At 35.7% G+C, this 20,547-nt stretch overlaps 1 protein-coding gene and 1 non-coding gene across 2 annotated transcripts; both read left to right on the top strand.

The window, feature by feature from the left end:
* Positions 1-5,887: 5,887 nt before the first annotated feature.
* Positions 5,888-5,968, top strand: TRNAL-AAG (transfer RNA leucine (anticodon AAG)). The gene has a single exon. It is a non-coding gene; the product is annotated as a tRNA-Leu (tRNA).
* Positions 5,969-17,693: 11,725 nt separating this feature from the next.
* On the top strand, positions 17,694-19,755 carry LOC136210703 (uncharacterized). The gene has a single exon (XM_066002079.1). It carries the CDS (start codon positions 17,899-17,901, stop codon positions 19,579-19,581), a length of 1,683 nt encoding a protein of 560 aa, XP_065858151.1. The 5' UTR covers positions 17,694-17,898; the 3' UTR covers positions 19,582-19,755.
* Positions 19,756-20,547: the final 792 nt, after the last annotated feature.

Genomic DNA, 20,547 nt, shown 5'->3' with positions numbered 1-20,547 from the left:
CTCCTTGTTCATTAAGTAAAAACAGCTTTGGCTTAAGATATCTTTCACGAAAATCGGTTAGGTATCTCTTGTTCCCAACGTTCTTTAAAAACAATTAAAATAAGTCTCCTTGAGATTAATATATCTTTAAGCCTTAAGAACAGGAAAACATTTAATTTGAACAATTAAAACCCTTAACATATAATCAATTACGTCTCCGATTCATGATTAAATGTGTTTAGTGAAAGTTCAGTTTTGCAAAGAGAGTCTCCTCGTGATTGCTCCACTAAGAAATAGGTTAGCTACTCCTATTTAATGCTAATTACTCACTGAACAACCAAACTAAGTATACTTAATGAATTTAGAGGGAAGTAAACCTGCTCTTTTACCTATTCCTGAACAGCTGCATACCTGTTAATTAAATTACTCACTCATAATTGAATGAGGCAAGATAAAAATAATAAGGAAGAACAAACAATGCATTTAAATAACTAGAATCAAAATTACACACTAAAGATTCAGATGTAAAATCTGAATGCTTCAAAACATAAAAGAAGACTCTTTAAATAGCCTAAAAATCTAGCAGAAATCATTGTTCTAGATACATTAAAATATTCAAGATATGGTCTGTCAGACTATTTTGACAGACAGAGAGCAGTCTGCTGAACAGTCAGACAGCCCATGCTGTATTATTTTCTTCTAAAAGCATGGCTGTTCTGCAGCAAATTCAATTCTTCTTCAAGAAATGTATTTTTGGAATTCAGGAAAGATTAATCATTCATATTTTGGGTCCATGCTTCACCCAACCAGCTATTCTCACTTTTTCCTGGTTGTTCTTCTCCTTTAAGTGCAGCGTGAACTCTTCCAGCAAACAGGCAGTGACCCTTGAATAAGCAGAATATGTTTTTCTCCAAGTTTCACATTGATCCTTGGTTCTCCATTTTGGTCTTTTTGCTCCTCCAAAATACCAATTTCACTCCAATTAAGCATAAGTGATCTACCAATGTCTTCTTTCTCCAATCTATAGAAAAATCACTTAAAACTCCCATTAATAGATTAATTATCCAATTAAATCATGAGAATTAAGAGGTAAAAATAAGTATAATATACACATATCAGGAACCTTACACCAATGAGTGACATTAAGCTTCTCCCCATCTTGGATCCAACCAACTCGATACGAACTTGGGTATGGTTGGGGTACTAAGACAAACTTTCTCAAAGCGGATTTAATAAGGATGTTCTCTAGACTTCCCTTATCAATGATCACTCCATATTCCATTCCATGGATTAAACGCCGAATTCTACACAGTTGGTGTCTCAGATTTTGCTCTAAACCAATCAACATTAACACTCTCTTCACCATATAGACGACTCGTTCATTCCCAGAGGATCCACTATCAATGGGTTCACAATATACCTCATCATCATCTTTGATGCAGCAGAAATAAATAGACTTTCGTTCTAAACACTTGCTCGCGCACGAACAAAGCTTAAAACCGTCAACTATCGTTGAATCGCGCACGACTAACGAAAATTGGAAAAAAAAAGAGAATAAACTCTGAAATTCTTATTAATCAATCACCCCCTTACATAAGGTGGAGGTCGAGCCTTTATATAGGCTGACAAAATAAAACCTAATCCGAAACCTAAAAGGAAAAGGAAAATAATAAAATAAGAAAAGTGCGCTAAAACACAAAAAGGCCGATTTGAGGCCCTAAACGACCTCGGATGGCTAAAAAACACGTCCACCATGGGCCGAATCCAACAAAATTAGGGTTCGAAATCGCTAAATTCCAACAACCCGTTTTATCTTCAAAATTTCAGTTTCGGGTCCGTTTTCTCCAAATAGTTTAAGGCCCCTCCACTTCATCAATCTTCCTCTTCACTTTCATGTACTACCATATTGGCAGTTCTCCGTTTCAAGCATTCATTGGACCTATGGCCCAACTCGTTGCACCAAAAGCACTTGAAAGATGCCGGTTTGACATAAGGGTTGTTGTTCCGAAGTGGAGATGGAACTCCTTTTACTTGGTTTCCATTCCCAATGGGCATCCTTCCGGTATTATACCCTTTGGTCCCACTAGGACTTGCAATTTGCTTCACATCATCTATTGACTAAGTGTTCCTGAGTGGAAGTATTACCCTCTTCAGCATCCTCCTAGAGTGCTCCAGACTCTTTACACTCAATTGGGACTCCGCCTTCAATGCCAAGTTTTGAGCATCTTATACCAAAATGACTATTTGAGTACCAATTTTGTCTTATATATTGTACCTCAAGCCTTCAAGATACCGTGAGGTCTTTAGGATTTTGGTTCCAGATAAGTTTTCCTTTGTCGAAAGCCTTAAGAGCTCTGATGTGTATTGGTGGACACTCCTACTCCCTTGAGAACATCCATGGTAAGAATTGTAAATGTATTGTTCTCATAGTGGGGTCGTACATAGAAACCTCTCCCTTAACATCGCTTTTCCACAACCAAGACCTTATCGGATCCCTCCTTCTTGTTCTTTTGTCTTCACTAACGTGGTCCCACCAAACTGGTGCCCTGCCTTTCAATCAATATGCAACCAAACAAACCTTTCTCTCATCCGGTATTCCTGCATATTCGACAAATCGCTTAACCTCTGATAACCAATCAAGGAATCCCTCAATATCAAACTCGCCCCCAAATGAAGGCAAGTCTATCTTCAACTTAAAGGCATCATCCCTATCATATTTATCAGCATACTTGCCCCTAGCATTCACATTCTCAACATATGGGTTTCCCCAACATAATTCATATTCCCATGACCAACCATACCAACATCATCATTAATACCCAAATTTCTACCAATTCTATTATGCTCAAACTCATCAAATGTATCTCCATCACTATCACTATCTGCATTATGAATAATAATAATGTGATTAAGATGTCTTACCTCGGGAGCCATAGGGCCCACATATGGTTGAAGAAGATTCCGCATTTGGGGTGGAGAAGGTGGGAGTGTAGGTTACCTTTAGGGTTGGGGTCTAATAACCTCATCTTGCCTCCGGTGAGGACCTCTGGCAGGTGGTTGACGGGTATTCACTCATTCTTTCGTCATAACTTTCCTTTTGCTCCATAAGACTCTTTCTAAACCCTTTTGTACAATCTTCCATGTTTTCAAATCTCTTATCAATGGATTCCATTACCTCTTAGGGTAGTCAGGGTTGAATCATTGCAAAAAATAGACTCCGGGAAGGAAACGATCCGGCTCTGATACTAACTAATACAGATTAATATTGATTTTGATCTTAAATCAACTAAAAAGTTTCTTCTCAAGCCTAGCTTCAAGGAGTTAATCCCAAAAAAAGGTTTAAACCTTGCTCCAATGAAGGCTTTTGATAATTGATTTCATAAAAAGTTGCTCATTCTTACAAACAAATAAGCTTAAATAGCTCCCACAAATAACAATGTAAAAGACTAAAATAACCTAGCTAGGATTAACAACATAAAGTAAAGGATATAGGTAAGGATATGATAATTGGCTAAGTGGCATTTAGGTTAATAACCTAAACGGTCAGACAGTAAATAAGGACATTGGCAAAACAGTAAAATAGAATGTGGTAAAATTCTGGCAGCTCTTGTCCCCTTGTCCATAATGCTGAAAAGGCCACTCCACACGGCGTGTGGCCTTATGTCTCCGTCAGCCCAGCTCTTCCATGCCTCAGCCACTCATCCCTCCAACGAAACTCACACGACTTGTGGAGATATTCACATGTTGTATGAATTAAACTTGAAAGTTCCAAAGGCTCAGCTAGCAGACCACACGGTGTGTACCCCTAGTGACATGTTGTGTGAAAATAAAACATCACACTTCTTCTACAGCTCGAGTCTGTGGCTATTGGCACATGGTGTGTGAGACGTCTTCCCTCATTGCCTTGGGCTTGTGTTGGAGATGTCCGTATCATAATCTTAGGTAGATTGTGATCATGGTTTCAACTTTGGTATGATTAAATAATAGTAATAATAATAATAATAGTAATAATAATAATAGAAAAAAATGGATTGAATAAAGAGCTTTAAATTACAGAGATTAAAATTTTATTGTTGGGAATTTTGTAATGAAGAATCCTTTTAATTAATAGAATTCTAATTTAGATATTCAAACTAAGTTTATCGAAGTTTGAATCATTCGATCGGTTGCAATATGGCTCGTTATATATACAAAATAATGCTTTTTTTAAGTGTTGTTTACCATTTGTTACATGGTATCATTCTTATATTTATTGTTGGGTCACTCGTGGATATTTGGTTCATGCTCTATATGATTATGGATCTAAGGTGTTAAATATTATTGTACATCACCTAATTAGAAAACTACATGACTCTTAGCACATGTGCAAAAATCTTATATTCAAAATTCTATTTGTTAAGGTTTGCAGATTAAAATTAATATTATAATTAGTACTCTATTTCTTTAATTTTGTTAGCCATATTCCTAAAATTAGCTAGGATTCTTTTACATACTTAACATGGAAGAAAATCAATTTTCATAAAAAAAAACATGGAAGAATATGTTGTCTTTATTTTCTTATATCCTTACCAATCTCTCATTCAATTTCTCACACACGTTATAATTAGTATACTTTAATCAAAGTTCATAAGATTAAAGTAGGATAATTATGCGACGTGTCAAAAATTAAATGGGAGACCGGTAAAGAAACACAAGAATTAGAACATCAGATTTCTTCTACTTAATATAATATTTTTCAATTTTATTTGCCTCCATTAGTTGAAAATTTTAGATCCATCCCTCACTATGAGGAATGATACCAGAACGAGAAATGTTCACGACAATTAACTAACATCTTTGCAATAATTTTGTAAAGGATATTACGTAGTGAAATAAATCTCATATCAATCATACATTCTGAATTATCATATTTATAGAAATGAGTACAAATATCATTCAAATTTGTTAAGAATTCATAATAAATCAACCAATCATTACGAGCATTAAAATTTTCTATTCCAAAAAAGTCCCTAGATTGCCGGGAAAAATCCCATTCAGACTATCAAGATCAAATTTAAACTCATCATATGAGAAAGAAAGCAGCAACAAGCATGTCATTAAAATTCAGCACAAATTAAAATAGATTGTGGAAATAATGATTAAAAAAAATATTAAATGAGGAGAAAAGAAAAGGACATTTGGTAATATTATAGTAATCTTATATTAAATAACTTACATTGCTGTAGTCAGGGGCGAATCCAGCATGGAGGCAGTGGGGGCAGTTGCCCCTACTAACATTTGTATTTTTTAAAAATCCAGGTATTAATTTTGAAGTTTTAGAGCTTTGCTTTCATTCATCAATGGAGATTTAGGGTTTATTGGTTCTATAATTGAAGATGAAGAATGGTTTTAAATTTAATATTTTCTTTTTATTTAAATATTTACTTTTTATTTCAATGTAAAACTAAATAGGTCCTAAAACAAACCATCGGTCTCTCTTACTCTCTTTAATCTTTTTAGTTCTTCTTCCTCAATTCCTCTTTCTTCTTAAGCCTAAATTGAAATCCTTAATCCTAACTAAGATTAAATCAAAATCGGCAGTCAATCTCTCCGTAGTCGGATCGTTGATCGTTGGTCCGACACTCCATCTCCGATCTTTGCCTCTCTGCTTTGATATTTTTTTTGCTCCTACTTGAATTTTGATTTTATATTTCTGCTACTATTTTACTTGAATTTGAGCTTTGATATCTGGTTTTCTATAATTATTATTTTTTGGATAAAATTATTTTAGCTGTATTGTTTGCCCCCATGGAGGAGAAATCCTGAATTCTCCCCTGGTTGTAGTTCTTTTTTTTCCTTGATTTATGGAATTTGGTCTACATCATACAAACTGATTATATATAATATGAAACACATCCAGTTGGCACATGTTGAGATGGTCGAGTTGGTCTAAGACGCCAGATTAAGGTTCTGGTCCGAAATGGCGTGGGTTCAAATCCCACTCTCAACAAGTTTTTTTTTCTTTTTCATTTTCAGTTCAAAAATCTTTACTAGTTATGGATAATTTATCAATGGCATTATACCAATTTGGATCCTCAAACTAAAGGTTTAAAGTCAATTAGGATCCTAAACTATCAAAATAATAAATCAGGTCATTGAACTGTGACTATTTCATGTAGATTGTAATAATTTCTGTGTTGGTTCAAAATGAGTTTGGAGAAGAGGGTTTAAAACTGTTCAACCGAATGATTTTCGATGAGGTCTCAATTGATGATTTTTTTTTAGAATGGGGACTCAATTGATGATTTTTTATTAGTTCATGGACCTAATTGATGATTTTGATAGTTTAAAGTTCTAATTGATTTTGAAATTTTCTTTTAGGTAGCCAAATGGGTATTATGCCTTTTATCAATTCAAATCTCACTCTCAGCTAGGGATGGCAACGGGTACTGTACTCGCGGATACCCGGTACTACCACACCCTAATAGGACTATCCGTACCCTGTAGGTATGGGACAGGTATGAGATCAAAACATTTACCCATTAGGGGAATGAGACAGGTATGAGAATTCCCCTAGGGTACCTGTTACCCATTACACTCTTTTATATATTAAAGAAGATTATTATTTTTTAGAAAAATTACAAAACTGGGTCAAATGGGATGCCCATTTACATATTTAACCCATTTACTAATCCTACTACATATCTAGACTGATTTTGTGTGACTTTCCCATAATACCCCTAACCTTCCCACTTCCACCACTCGTGAATCGCCGCTCCCCCTATCTCCTTGGTTATGCGAAAAGTTGCTCCTGCATTAATGATTTCAAGACTTTTGATCTTCCTTTCTTCCTTTAAATTGCACGAAATCTGCACCATTTAGTCAAAATCACAATGAATTTCTCTTTTTCCTCTCTTCATCTCTTGATTATGCAACTTCCCAACCCTAGAAAACGAAGCCATGGTTTTTCATCTTCCTGTTCGTTGCTTGGTTTCTTTCTTCTTGTTACCATCAAAGAAATGGTTTTTCTACGTTATTTCCTTCGTTCTTCCCATGTTATCATATTGTTATTGTCGCTTTTGGGGGTGAAAGGGGCGAAAAATGTAAGTATCTGTTTTTTTCTGCGTTTTTTTCATGAATTCACTTCGCAATCGATGGTTTCGCTAAGCTTTGCGAAGAGAACGAGCCTGGAAAGTGACGATCTACTTCGTTAATCGTTGATTTCGCGAAGATGTGCGAAGAGAAAGCGTCTGAAACGTATGGATCTACCTCGCGAATCGATTAGTTCGCGAAGTCTGCGAATAGATCCTCACGTTTCAGACCTCGCAGACTTCGCGAAAGCATCGATATGCGACGTAGATAGTCACGTTTCTGACCTCGCAGACTTCACGAAAGCATCGATATGCGAAGTAAAACCATGCACATTTACATTCGCATGCTTCGCTAATCTTCATTTCGCGAAGCCAAAATCGTCTTTTTCCCTGCCTAACACGATTAATTTTTTCTGTAGATGGTTGAATACGTAATATCCCTTTCTGGAAGGTGGCGTACTGGGCTGCAGGGGAGATGATTTTCCTTCCTGTATAGGGATGAACTTCTCCAAGACTGTCACATTCATTCCTAAAGTGGTTGGTTAGGAGAGGTTTTGTCAATCTTGGGGTGCACCATGGGACACGTCCATCCCATGGTGCCAATCTTCAAAGTGGACCTAACTTAATCCAGTACCAATCTTGAATCGGATGAGTAATCTTGGTGTGCACCGTGGGACACGTCCATCCCAAAAGGTCTAGAAGTCCAGACCTTTTGGGATGGATGTGTCTCACGGTGCCCACCAAGATTACTCATCCGTTTCAAGATTGGTACCGGATTAGTTAAGTTCACTTTGAAATGATTCGTTAGGAGAGTTCATTGTGGCAATCTTGTTGTAAATTTTGATAATGTTATGATTTGAATCTTGTTATTGTGGCAATCTTCTTGTAAATTTTGATAATGTTATGATTTTAATGTTAGAATCCGTTGTTGTTTGCCATTTTTTGTTATATACCACTTCGCGAATTAGCTTCAAGTCATATCCAGCATTCGCATATGCGAACTAAATTCATCAAGCAAAACAAACTTCAGCTTCGCAGGCTTCGCATATGCGAACTAAATTCATTAAGTAAATCCAAACATCAGCTTCGCAGGCTTCGCATATGGTCGAATATGCGAAGTCAGACGGGATAGAGCGAGCCACGTGTAAATATTGAGGGTATTATGGAAAAGTCACACAAAATCAGTCTAGATATGTAGTAGGATTAGTAAATTGGTTAAATATGTAAATAGGGCTCCCATTGGATCCAGTTTTGTAATTTTCCCTTATTTTTTAAACATAAGATGTGAGATTTGAACCCAAACCTTTTGTTTTTTTTGTTTTTAGTAAAAGATAGATGACAAGGAAAGGCGGCCCGAGACATCCCAACAAGATTGCCACCCATCAGACAACCACCCCTGAACCCAAATCAATAAAAATAAATAAATAAAATAAAAAACAAATAATGTCAAAGAGAGAAATGGGAAGACTAAGCGAACCGACACAAGTCTCGGCCATTACAAATATCCCAAATATAACTAGAACAGAAATTGAGTGATACCATTAAGTTAATTTATTCTTATTGATTAAGGTTAATTTGTTCAATTTTTAGATTGATGATTTATTAAATTTATACTTTGTTAAATTCGTAATATTTTTTATTTTATTTATTAATTCTTAACGGATAAGGGTACCCGTAGGTACCCGTAAATTAAATAGGAAGAGTCTATGATGAAAAAGTATATACATTAGAGTAATGGTACGGGTATGGATAATTAAAAAATAAAAGGATGAGAGTTTGGAATTGACACTACCTATGAGTACCCTATCCGTTGTCATCCCTACCCTCAGCAAATTATGTTTCCTTTCTCTAGTTGAAAATTTTGTCCAATAAATAAGAATGACATCAAATTTGTTTTTTCAGAAGAGAATATTTAGCTTTAACATATTAAATGGTTTAAATTTAACTTTAGCATTTTTTTTTAAACAATTTTAGTTATACGTTATACAAAATTTGAAAATTTTGATTTGACTTTTATTTAAATATCATATCGAACCTTTCAAACAAGTTTGTCAATAAACTGCGGTGGCTTTGTACATTTTTTGGTGAAGTGCAGATTTAACCCTAACGATCATTTTTAGCACTACATTACCGAAATTTTGAAAAATATAGTTTGGCTATTATTTAATTGCATCGAGCTTTCAAAACATAAATTACATTAGAGATATGTAATGTATCATTAACACGGTTAGAAAAAACATGTTAAAATATTAACAACAAAATCTGTCATATACAAGTTAATCATAATTTTTTTTTGTTAATGTGTCAAAATGTTTACTATGTTACTAATATGGTTACAAATAACCAACCAAAATGTATGAATCTATTTCAATTTATCAACAAAAATGTTAAAATCAAATTTTACCTTTATCTTTTTTAATTGTTTAATTATTTATAAGGATAAGGGCCAAATTGGACCCTAACTTTTTCGGTGAAGTGCACAGCCCTAACGTATGCAATGGTCCAAATTTAATCATAATGTTTCTAATAAATATCAATTTTAGTGTTACGTTACTGAAAATTGAAAAATGTTAATTTGACTCTTTATGGATTAAAACAAGCACCCAGAGCTTGGTTTAGTCGAATTGAGTCGTATTTCATCAAAAAATGATTTGAAAGGAGTCCCATTGAACACACTCTTTTCATAAAGAGGAAGGGAAGTAAAATTTTAATTGTAAGTGTTTATGTGGATGATTTGTTGTTTATTAGTAATGATGTGGTGTTGCTGTGTGAGTTTAAAAATTCTAGTAGTTTGACATGACAGATTTAGGGAAAATGAGATTCTTTCTTGAAATTGAGCTATTACAAAAGGTTGAGATGTTTTTATATGCCAAAGAAAATATGTTGTTACAGTTTTAAGTCATTTTAGAATGGAAGAATGCAATTTTATTCGGAATCTGAATATTCCTTGCCAAAACCTTGATGCGGATAAAGGAGTCAAAGTAAATGCAACTCATTGCAAGCAAAATGGTGGGAAGCTTGATATACCTTACAACTACTTGGCCTGATCTCATATTTATTGTGAGTTTTATAATTCGTTTTATGGCTAGCCCCACATAATTACATCTTGCAGCAGTAAACAGAGTTTTGAGTTACTTAAAATGAACTATGGATTACTATGTCTTTTACAAAATAGGAGGAGCAAGTGAAATGGTGCGTTATACTTATAGTGATTATGCTGGACACGAGAATGATAACAAGAACATTTTGGGTTACGTGTTCATGTTGAGTGGAGGAGCAATAGCTTGGTCATCAAAGAAACAACCTATAGTCACTTTACCAACCACAAAGGCAAAATATGTTGTAGTAACTATATATACTTGTCAAGCCATTTGGATGAGAAGAATTTTGAAAGAAATTGGTCATGTGCAGGCTGATTGTATCACTTTAATGTATGATAATACTTCAACTATCAAGTTGTTAAAGAATCCAGTTCTATATGGCCGTTGCAAACAAATACAAGTAAGATTTCATTTTCTCAGAGATCTTGTTAAAGATGGTAATGTTTAGTCCGTTCTTTGTAGCTCTCAAGACCAACCTACAGATTTGATGATTAAGTCCCTTAAGTTAGATGTTTTCAAGACGCTTCCTAAGAAATTGGATGCAGTATTTTGGGTAAGATGAAACGGGGTTTATGCCTGAAAAACAAGAAAAGAAAGTAATAGGTAATTATGGGAGGAAGAGTAAGCGAATGCATATTTTTCATACAAAATTTATTGAATTTTGAGAAGGTGAGTACACTCAACAAATTCGTTATGGAGAAACCGTCATACAAATGAGACATAGAAAAAAAATCCCCTTTGACCATATTACCCTGAAAGCAACTTCACAATCAACCTCCACTCCATATATTTAGTGATTTGCTTCACGCCGCCCCTTAATTACAATTTTGCCCCTTCCCTTATATTAGCAATATTAAGTTCAAATTCAATTTCTAACTTCCAAACACTTTAGTTCAAACCAAAAGAAAACCCGGACTAATTATGGCTGGACGTGGAGGTAAAGGAAAGTCAATCGGGCTCATTTTGGTACGTGTTTCTAATTTTTTTCAAATTTTTTTTTTTTTTAAGTTTTCTGTCCCGAAATTCGGGACAGAAAAGTTTATTTTGACGACCATGGCGGGTCCAGGACCCGCCATGGTCATATGCGTGGCGGGTCCAGGACCCGCCATGCTCAAAACCGTGGCGGGTGCGGGACCCGCCTTGGTTTTGAGCATGGCGGGTCCTGGACCCGCCACGCATATGACTATGGCGGGTCCTGGACCCGCCATGGTCTTAATACTGGCGGGTCCTGGACCCGCCCGTCAAGAGATAGCGGCGGGTCCTGGACCCGCCGATGTAATTTCGGAGTCGTTTTCTGTCCCGATTTTCGGGACAGAAAACTAACAACTAAAAAAAAATTAGAAATATTTAGCGCATTTATTTTAGAAATATTAACGTGTTTTTTTAGAACATATTTAGCGTATCTTTTTTAGAACATATTTAGTGTATTTTTTTAGAACATATTTAGTGTATTTTTTTGTAGAACTTTAACGTGTAGTTTTTGTAAATATTTAGGGATTGTATTTAGCGTATTGCTTTTAGTAACTGTTGAATGTTTATTTTCCAGCGTGACATTGAAGAGGGTTCCGGACCTCGCCATCCTGCTAGACGTGGTGTTACAGCATCTGTTCGGAGGGACCGAGAAGCCGAGAAGCTCATGGCGGATGCTCAAAGGGGCCACACTAGAGGGACATTCTGCAGGAAATTAAATGACTGGTATAAGAGTGCTCGTCCAGAGGTCAGGGCGCTTATACGGGGATCGCAACTATCACACCTCCCATCTACCATGTACACACACATTGATATGCCCCTTATATGTGCTTTTGTGGAGCGGTGGCAGCCAGATACGTCATCATTTCACATGCCATTTGGGGAGATGACGATTATGCTGCATGACGTCTGGGAGATTCTACGTATCCCAGTGGAGGGGCGGCTGGTGTCTGATAGCATTGGTGGGGAACAACTTCAGTCGGTAGTGATGGAGGTGTTTGGGGTGAATAGAAATGAGCTGCTGGCTACCCATGTATTCTCAACATAAGCTACCACATTACCTATCTTTCCCATTGTATCCTTCATCTTGGCCACTTCCAACTCATATTCATCTACCGTTTGAGAATTTATTATTTTCTTCCATCTGCCATTCTTGAATTTTGAAGCAAAATTCATGTCTCCACCCATGAGTTTGTAGACTCTGTTTTCTACATCCTTGTTAATGTGCCAAGTACACAACATGTGTGCAGAATCTGGAAAAACCTCTCTAACAGGCCTCATCAATCCCAACTCTCTATTAGTCAAAATAACTGTCGGGTTCATGTCAAATCCAATCAAATTCCTCAAACACTCCATAACCCAACAGTAGCTAGATTCGGTCTCATCCTGCATAATCACATACGCGATTTTGAAATTGTTGTTGCATGGAGTCATCCCAACAATTTCGAAGAATGGCATTCTGTACTTGTTGGTCTTGTATGTTGAATCCATGCCAATATACTAGTGGTACGTCCGTAGTAATTCAACAGAAGCTGGATGTGCCATAAATACATGTGTTAACACATTAGTTTCCGAATCAGCAAGCGAAGCATGATAATACTTGTTCATGACGGCAAGGTGGAAAAACTGACTAATCATATCTCTACCCTCAAACCCATCCTTCCTCAACCGGTCTCTATAATTGTATACATGCTTTATTGTTGGGTTATCTTCTGGATGTTTCGTACGAAGTGCCGTCATAATAGCACACGGCTTTGCTTGATACGAACTCATGTCACGCACAATTAGCTTCGCTGCTGGACTAAGACCGCTAATCTGTCGGTGTCCCTCCGCATAAACTATCATTTCATGATTATGCGTACTCTGCTCCCCAGCATTAGCAACGATCTGCCAACCCGGAAAATCTTGCAACTGCCTGACTTTTAGCCGAAATGGACAGCCACACGCTTTAGTTTTTGTTTTTCTACTTAAACCATCTTCTAAGGGAATAGGCAATCCTCTATACCGTTCGCCACGTGAACATCTCAGAAGAGTTTGTTTACCTCCGTGTTTATGCGAAGAAATAACGATCTCGAAACCATTTTTGATTGCAATGTTTTTCGCCCATTGAATTGCTTCCACATTTGTTTGAAATACCGTGCTCGTTATGAAATAAGGACTATAATCGATTCCGTCGCCAACCCAAACTCTAGCTGCCTCCTGAAAATACATGCAACACGGACTAATGTTAGATTAGTCGCAAAATGGGTCCTTGGACCTCCTGCACATAGGCAGGCGGGTCCAGGACCCGCCAACATTTAAAGGGAGGCGGGTCCAGAACCCGCCTCCATTCAGACGCGGGCGGGTCACGGACCCGCCCCCCTTAAGACGAGGGCGAGTCCAGGACCCGCCCCCCTTCAGACGAGGGCGGGTCATGGACCCGCCTACGTCTGAACAGGGGCGGGTCCTGGACCCGCCCAAGTCTTAAGGGGGGCGGGTCCGTGACCCGCCCCTCACAAAATTAAAAAAAAATAAATCAATTTATAACTTAAATTTAAAAAATTTAAAAAAATATTAAATCATTACCTCATCTTCGGAGTTTTCGTATTCCGACGTTCTCGGATCCATAATTTTTTGTTACGTGCTTTGTTCGGGTGTGGGAGAGAGAGAGAAGGGTGATTTCAAATTTTTTAAAAAAATAATGGAAGGGGCATAATGGGTATGTAAGGGGCGGGGGCTGTAAAAAAGGGGCGGTGTACGGTAACGCCCTATATTTATTAATTTTTCATTGCTTTTGCAACTTGTGTCATCTCATGTAACTCTACAAAATAATGGATTCATTATTTATTTTAGAAATAAGGACTAAATTTAACTCTAACATTTTAATAGAGTACAAATTGATCGTGTAAATTTAACTTTAATATTTTTAAATAAGATTAATTTTAGCTTTACGTTACTAAAATCTTAAAAAGACTTGTTTAATAGTTATTTAACTGTCATATTGAACATTCCAAATAACAATTACGTCTAAGATATTTAATGTATTACCAACACAGTTACAAAAAAAAAAAAAAAACTTATTAAAATGCTAACAATTAAATGTGATACATAAAAGTTAATCACAATTTTTTTTTTGTCAATGTGTATAAATGTTTACTTTATTGCTAATAGTTACAAATAACCAATACAAAATATACGAAACTGTTTCAGTTTATCAATAAATTTGTTTGAAAGGTTTGATGTGATAGTTAAATCAATTTTTTCAATTTTTTCTTAACATATAACTAAAACTGATCTTACTTTGAAATGTCTGAGTTAAATTTACATAATTTCATACATTAAAGCTAAAACCTCACTTCTTAAAAAATGCCATCTTATTTTTTATTTTATAGTTGATGTTTATTGTATTATTTAATGATTTATAAATGTTCTATTGGTATTTTTAAGTATTTTTTATCGAAAAGAATAAAGCTTCATATACCATTTTCATGAAGTTTATTATGGTTTTTTTGACAATCCATCAATCACTGACTGTACAACTATTATTTCATTTGTGTGTTTTTTTTCTTGATTTTGTTTATAATTGATAAATGGATATAAATTGTGAAAATGAAGATGAAATCAGGAGAAACCTCAAAGAGAGTTCTCCTATACTTCCAAAATGCAAGACTTGTCCCTCTATTATTTATAAACAAAGACAAAAAGATTCCTCGTGGTAGGGACCATCTTATAACACTTTTCTTTTTTATTATTTGAAAAGACAACCCTATCCCTATCTATCATTCTGTTAATCACCTTGCTAATTACATACATGCACAAAATTCATTCATATCAAATGTTTGGCTATCAGTAGTGGCGGAACCAGAACCCCAAATGATCTGGGGCTCAAACATATTAATAAAAAAAATCGAAATTAACTGTGCGGTTGACGGTAAATTTTGCAAAGTCCAGCCCGTGAGGGCTGAGCAAAATTTTTTTAGCCTCCAACACATTAAAACTGTAAAAATATTATCATTTTTTTTTAGAAAACTAGCATTGAACTAATTGAATATTAAATATGTTTATTTTTTTTAATGGTAAAGACATATTAAAAATGAATTCATAAGTGTTAAGAAAATAAAAATAAAGAGTGCATTTAAAAATAAAAACTTTTTAAAATAAAATGAGATTGAAGGGAATCGAACACAGAACCTCTCAAATAAAAACAAACATTCTTAACCATCTAATCTACCTTTGAACATTAATATAATACTACATAGAGTCAATTTAATTCTCTCCAAAATATTACGAGACACCATTATTAAAAAAAAATTTCTCAATTCTCGGACGGCCGGCCGGGGCTGGAGCCCCCAACCCCCCTGGTTCCGCCCTACTCTCTAATTTTTCCAAGAAAAAAAAAAGAATTCTTTTTGTAAAAATTTCTACGGAGTTAATTAGTTCGTATTCAAAATAGTATTTTTACTATTATTGTAATATCACACTCAAATTTCAATACTGTATTTTACATTTTTTTTTCTATTAAATAGAACCGATGAATCGGACAATCCCTCATCGAGATCAAACTAATACATATATCTATTTTTACAAGAATACAGAGAAATGTATAACCAAACTTTCCAAAAAAGCCATCAAAATCCATAGAAAGAATTTTCCACAAATTGTTATCATATATATATATTCAAAGACTAACTAATTATGGTTTTTTATTATTATGAATAAATACATTATGATAAATTAGAAGTTGGCATGGTTAGATGATTCCAAAGAAACATGTTGCTCTTATCGATTATCGGGCCCACCACAAAAGTTTTCTGAGCCCTTTTGTGGTTGTTTCTTTTCATTTCTAATACTAATTAGAATATACATGTTGGAGTATACACATGATTTAAGGGGTGTTTGGTTGCTTCTTTTCGGACTCCTTTTGCATTTTCACTTCAAAAAGGAGAGTTTCAAGTGTTTAGTTAGTGACCTCCTGTTTGTCTTTTACAATTGAAAAGCAGCATTAGGTGTTTTGTTAGTGATCTCCTGTTTGTCTTTTACACCCGAAAAGCAGCCTTTTACAAAAGCAAAGAATCTCTACTTTTTGGAAAAGCAGCTTTTTCCAACAGCAAACAGCAACAACAAACAGCAACAGCAAACCGTAACAACACACAACAAATCGTAACAGTAAACAGCAAACAGTAACATCAAATAGTAGGTAAAACAAACGGGCCCATAGCTCTTTCAAACTTTATAAGAAGCTACGTAGCTTTCTCAACCACATGATTTCTTGATAAGAAATATGTTAACCTGTCTTTAGGGTTTCACATCAATTACAAACTTCCTTGGCTCATTGGCCATAAAATTTTAATTGTTTATATGATTATTCAACTATAGGTGAAACTTTCCTCAAATTCAAGTTTTATGACAATGTATAAATTTAAGGTATACTATGGTGGATGTTGTTTGCGGATGATATTGTGTTGGTTGATGAGACGAAAGAAGGCGTGGAGAGAAACTTGGAAGTTGGAACTATGGAGACGGACTTTGGAATCTAGAGGCTTTAAGTTGAGCCGAAGTAAGACGGAATATTTAGAATATAAGTTTAGCGGCGATAGCAGTAGGGAGGCACAGACAATCACCTTGGATGGGAGAGTTATCCAGGGCTCGGATTGCTTCCGGTATTTAGGCTCTGTTATTCAAACGGATGGAGAAGTGGATGGAGATGTTGCTCATAGGATTAAATCTGGCTGGTCGAAGTGAAAGAGTGCTACAGGTTTCTTTTATGATCCCGGCATGCCTAATAGATTGAAGAGAAAATTCTACTGCACGACAATTAGGCCTGCATTGTTATATGGTACAGAGTATTGGACAATGAAACACTGTCACATTCATAAGATGTCAGTGGCGGAGATGCATATATGTTGAGATGGATGTGTGGTCATACGAAAAAGGATTGAGTGAATAATGAAATAATTTGGGCAAAAGTAGGAGTTACATCTATTGAGAATAAAATGAGAGAAAACCGACTAAGGTAGTTTGGCCATATAAGACGAAGAACGCTTGATGCGCCAGTTAGGAGGACTGAAGAGTGGCAAATGGATGCAATAGTGAGGGATAGGGGAAGACCTAAGGAAATTTTGAAGAGGGTGATCGAAAGTGATATGAGTTCATTGGGGATTGAGGAAAATATGATAGTGGATAGAATGGAGGAATAGAATTTATGTCGCTGACACGACTTGATTTCACGGTTTTGTACGATGGTTCATGTTAGCCGACCCGAATCATTTCAGGACTAAGGTTTTATTGTTGTTGTATAAATTTAAGAGTGCATTTGCTGTATTGTTTCATGTTTGTTATTACAGTTTGATGTTTGTTTTTTAAAAAACAATGGATTCAGAAACTCTCTAACCAAACACCTGTAACTCTCAATTTTAAAGTGAAAAGGTAAACGGAAAAAAAACAGGTAACTTTGCATCAAGTGAAGTGCTTTAAATGATTAACTTGATAATCGAAAAAAACGAGGGAGCAGAGAGAACACGCAATTGAATATATAGCAGTATTAGTTTGAATTGGAATGCTCATCCTACATTTAAGGATGTTTGCACCTTTCCATTCAAATCTTCAAAGACAGGCAATTTCCGGACTTGGAAACTCCATTAAATCTCTGCATACTTTTAAACTTTTTAATGTAAAAATACAAAAATAAAAAAGTTTTAATTATCATATCATGAGCCCATCACTGTCAACAAAATCATGAATCAGACGGACTATAATATACTAGAACAAAAGAATAAAGTGGTAGCAGCAAGCAGAAGATAATGCTTTCACCTTGCCTTATAGAGGCAAAAGAAGCTTGCTTCAATGGCTGTTTTCCAGGCTTTCCTCAATCTGAAACAGCTAAATCCATAACCACCGCTGCTTCTTCCCGCTATGAATTCGAAAATGCAATGATTTCATCAATTTCCCCCAATTCCCGATTCACCAATCACGAATCCATCCCTTCTTTACACGAATCACTCACCAATTTCATCGCATCATTCCCTCAATTTCCCCTCACCGATCACGCCGATAAAATCCGGCAACAACACTACTATCATCTATCCTCCTCCGATCATGTCTGTCTTGATTACATCGGCCATGGCCTCTTCTCATATTCTCAGCTTTCTTCTTCCATTTCAATTCCCTCTACATCAACTACCCCTCCTTCGAATCCCAATTCCAATTCCGATTCCAATTCGCTGTTCTTCAATGTTTCCTACAAGTCAGTGAGCTTGAATTCTCAATTGCAATACGGCGCCCCGGAATCCGACCTGGAAACGAACATACGGAGGAGAATTATGAGCTTCATGAATGTTTCTGAAGATGAATATACTATGGTTTTCACCGCGAATCAAGGTTCCGCTTTCAAAATTGTTGCAGAAGCTTATCCGTTTCAGTCTCACAGCAATGTTCTTACAGTTTATGACTACGAAAACGAGTCCGTGAAATCGATGATCGAGAATTGTAAGAAAAAACGAGCAAGAATCATGTCAGCTGAATTCGTTTGGCCTGGAATGAGAATCCAGGGAAGAAAATTACAGAAAAAGTTAGAAAGCAAGAGAAAAAGCAAAAGTCGCCGAGGATTATTTGTTTTTCCGCTTCAATCAAGAGTTACCGGAGCAAGATATTCATACTCCTGGATGAGAATCGCCGAGGAAAACGGATGGCACGTCTTGCTTGACGCAACTTCATTAGGAGCTAAAGATATGGAAACTCTAGGACTTTCTATCTTGAAGCCTGATTTTCTCATCTGCTCTTTCTTCAAGATATTCGGCGAAAACCCATCTGGTTTCGCGTGTTTATTCGTGAAAAGATCGAGTCTTTCCGTGTTAAAAGATTCATCCATGGCTACAAACACAGGTATAGTGAAACTTGTCCCTGCTGTAAAACCATCTGAGGTATCTGAAGAACTCTCAATTTCTGAAATTGAAGAATCAGAAATTGGGGATTCAGAAATGGAATTCAAGGGTTTAGATGATGCAGATAAATTGGGGCTAATTCTTATAAGTACAAGATCAAGGTACTTAATAAACTGGTTGATAAATGCATTAATGAGTCTAGAACATCCATATTCAGAAAATGGGCATCCCCCAATTAAAATTTATGGGCCAAAGATAAAGTTTGAAAGAGGGCCTGCAGTGGCATTCAATGTTTTTGATTGGAAAGGGGAAAAAATTGATCCTGAACTTGTGCAGAAACTTGCTGACAGAAACAACATTTCATTGAGCTATGGATTTTTGAGGAACATTTGGGTTCCTGATGAAGAAGAAGAAGAGAGGGAGAAAATGTTAATGGAGGGAAGGAGTGGTTTATGTGTAGTTACAGTAGCACTTGGATTTTTGACGAGTTTTGAGGATGTTTATAGGCTTTGGTCGTTTGTTTCATGTTTTTTGGATGCGGATTTTGTGGAGAAAGAGAGATGGAGATATACTGCTCTTAATCAGAATATAATTGAAGTTTAGAACAAGTAGAGGAGGAGATATTAGATTACTGGAGTTGTGTTAGATTATACAATTTGAATTCTTTGGGTTTTGAAAATAAATCACATTCTGATGAGAATGGCATGATTTGTTTATCAAATTCTTTCTTTCTTTCATAATTTTTTAATGAATTTTTGTTCCAAATGTTTCAATTCATACTCAGTACTTAATGGATATGTTAATGGTTTGGGCCGGACCGGGGCTCGGATTGGGATTGATGTTGGATTACATTACCTAAATTCAACTCAATCTGTCTATATTTACACTCGGCTGGGGCCAAGCTAGGAAAATTTATATATTTCCTTAAGTAAAAGCTTGGGTGTCGAAATGAGAGGCGTCCTTTTGCTAGTCCTAAATAGATTGGCACTAATGAACAGAAGCACCAAACTTCAGAATCTAATTTATTGAAAAGAAACAAAAATACCAGAGAGAAGTGAAGCTTAAACAAATAAGGATGGGTGTGTATAATAAGGTGAGTAAGACCATGTTCTTTTTGACTTAAATTAAATTAAATTAACTGAACTGAACTGAACTGAATTGAATGCTATCGAACTGAACTGAATGATAAATTTTATATATATATATATATATAAGAGGGCTCTTGTGAAAACCCTTTTTTAGGTGATGACACTTTCTTATAGTGAGAATACTCAAAACTACGTAGTTTTGAGTATAAAAAATTAAAAAAAATGCTGCTTCTATTGAGGTTCAAACGTTGGACCCTTAATTTACACTCCACACTGCTTACCACTGAGATAATTGCTTTTTTTATATATTATGCCGCGCACTGCTTAATATACCACATCCTTGTAGCTTCTATTGTTTAATATTTGACGCATGCTCTTATTAATATCAATGTGCATAATAATGAATTATTAATAGAAAAAAATGAATTTTGCATAATAATGAAATATTAATAGAAAAAAATCCAAGAACATACTCTAATTT

The sequence above is a fragment of the Euphorbia lathyris genome, chromosome 1 (assembly GCF_963576675.1).
Source record: "Euphorbia lathyris chromosome 1, ddEupLath1.1, whole genome shotgun sequence".
In the NCBI taxonomy this organism is placed as follows: domain Eukaryota; kingdom Viridiplantae; phylum Streptophyta; class Magnoliopsida; order Malpighiales; family Euphorbiaceae; genus Euphorbia; species Euphorbia lathyris.
Note: the sequence above shows the minus strand (reverse complement) of the source record. Positions and strands in the feature narration are given on the sequence as shown.

Coding starts and splice junctions, on each gene's coding strand:
- LOC136210703 (XM_066002079.1), top strand. CDS start 17,899: ATGCTTTCACCTTGCCTTATAGAGGCAAAAGAAGCTTGCTTCAATGGC.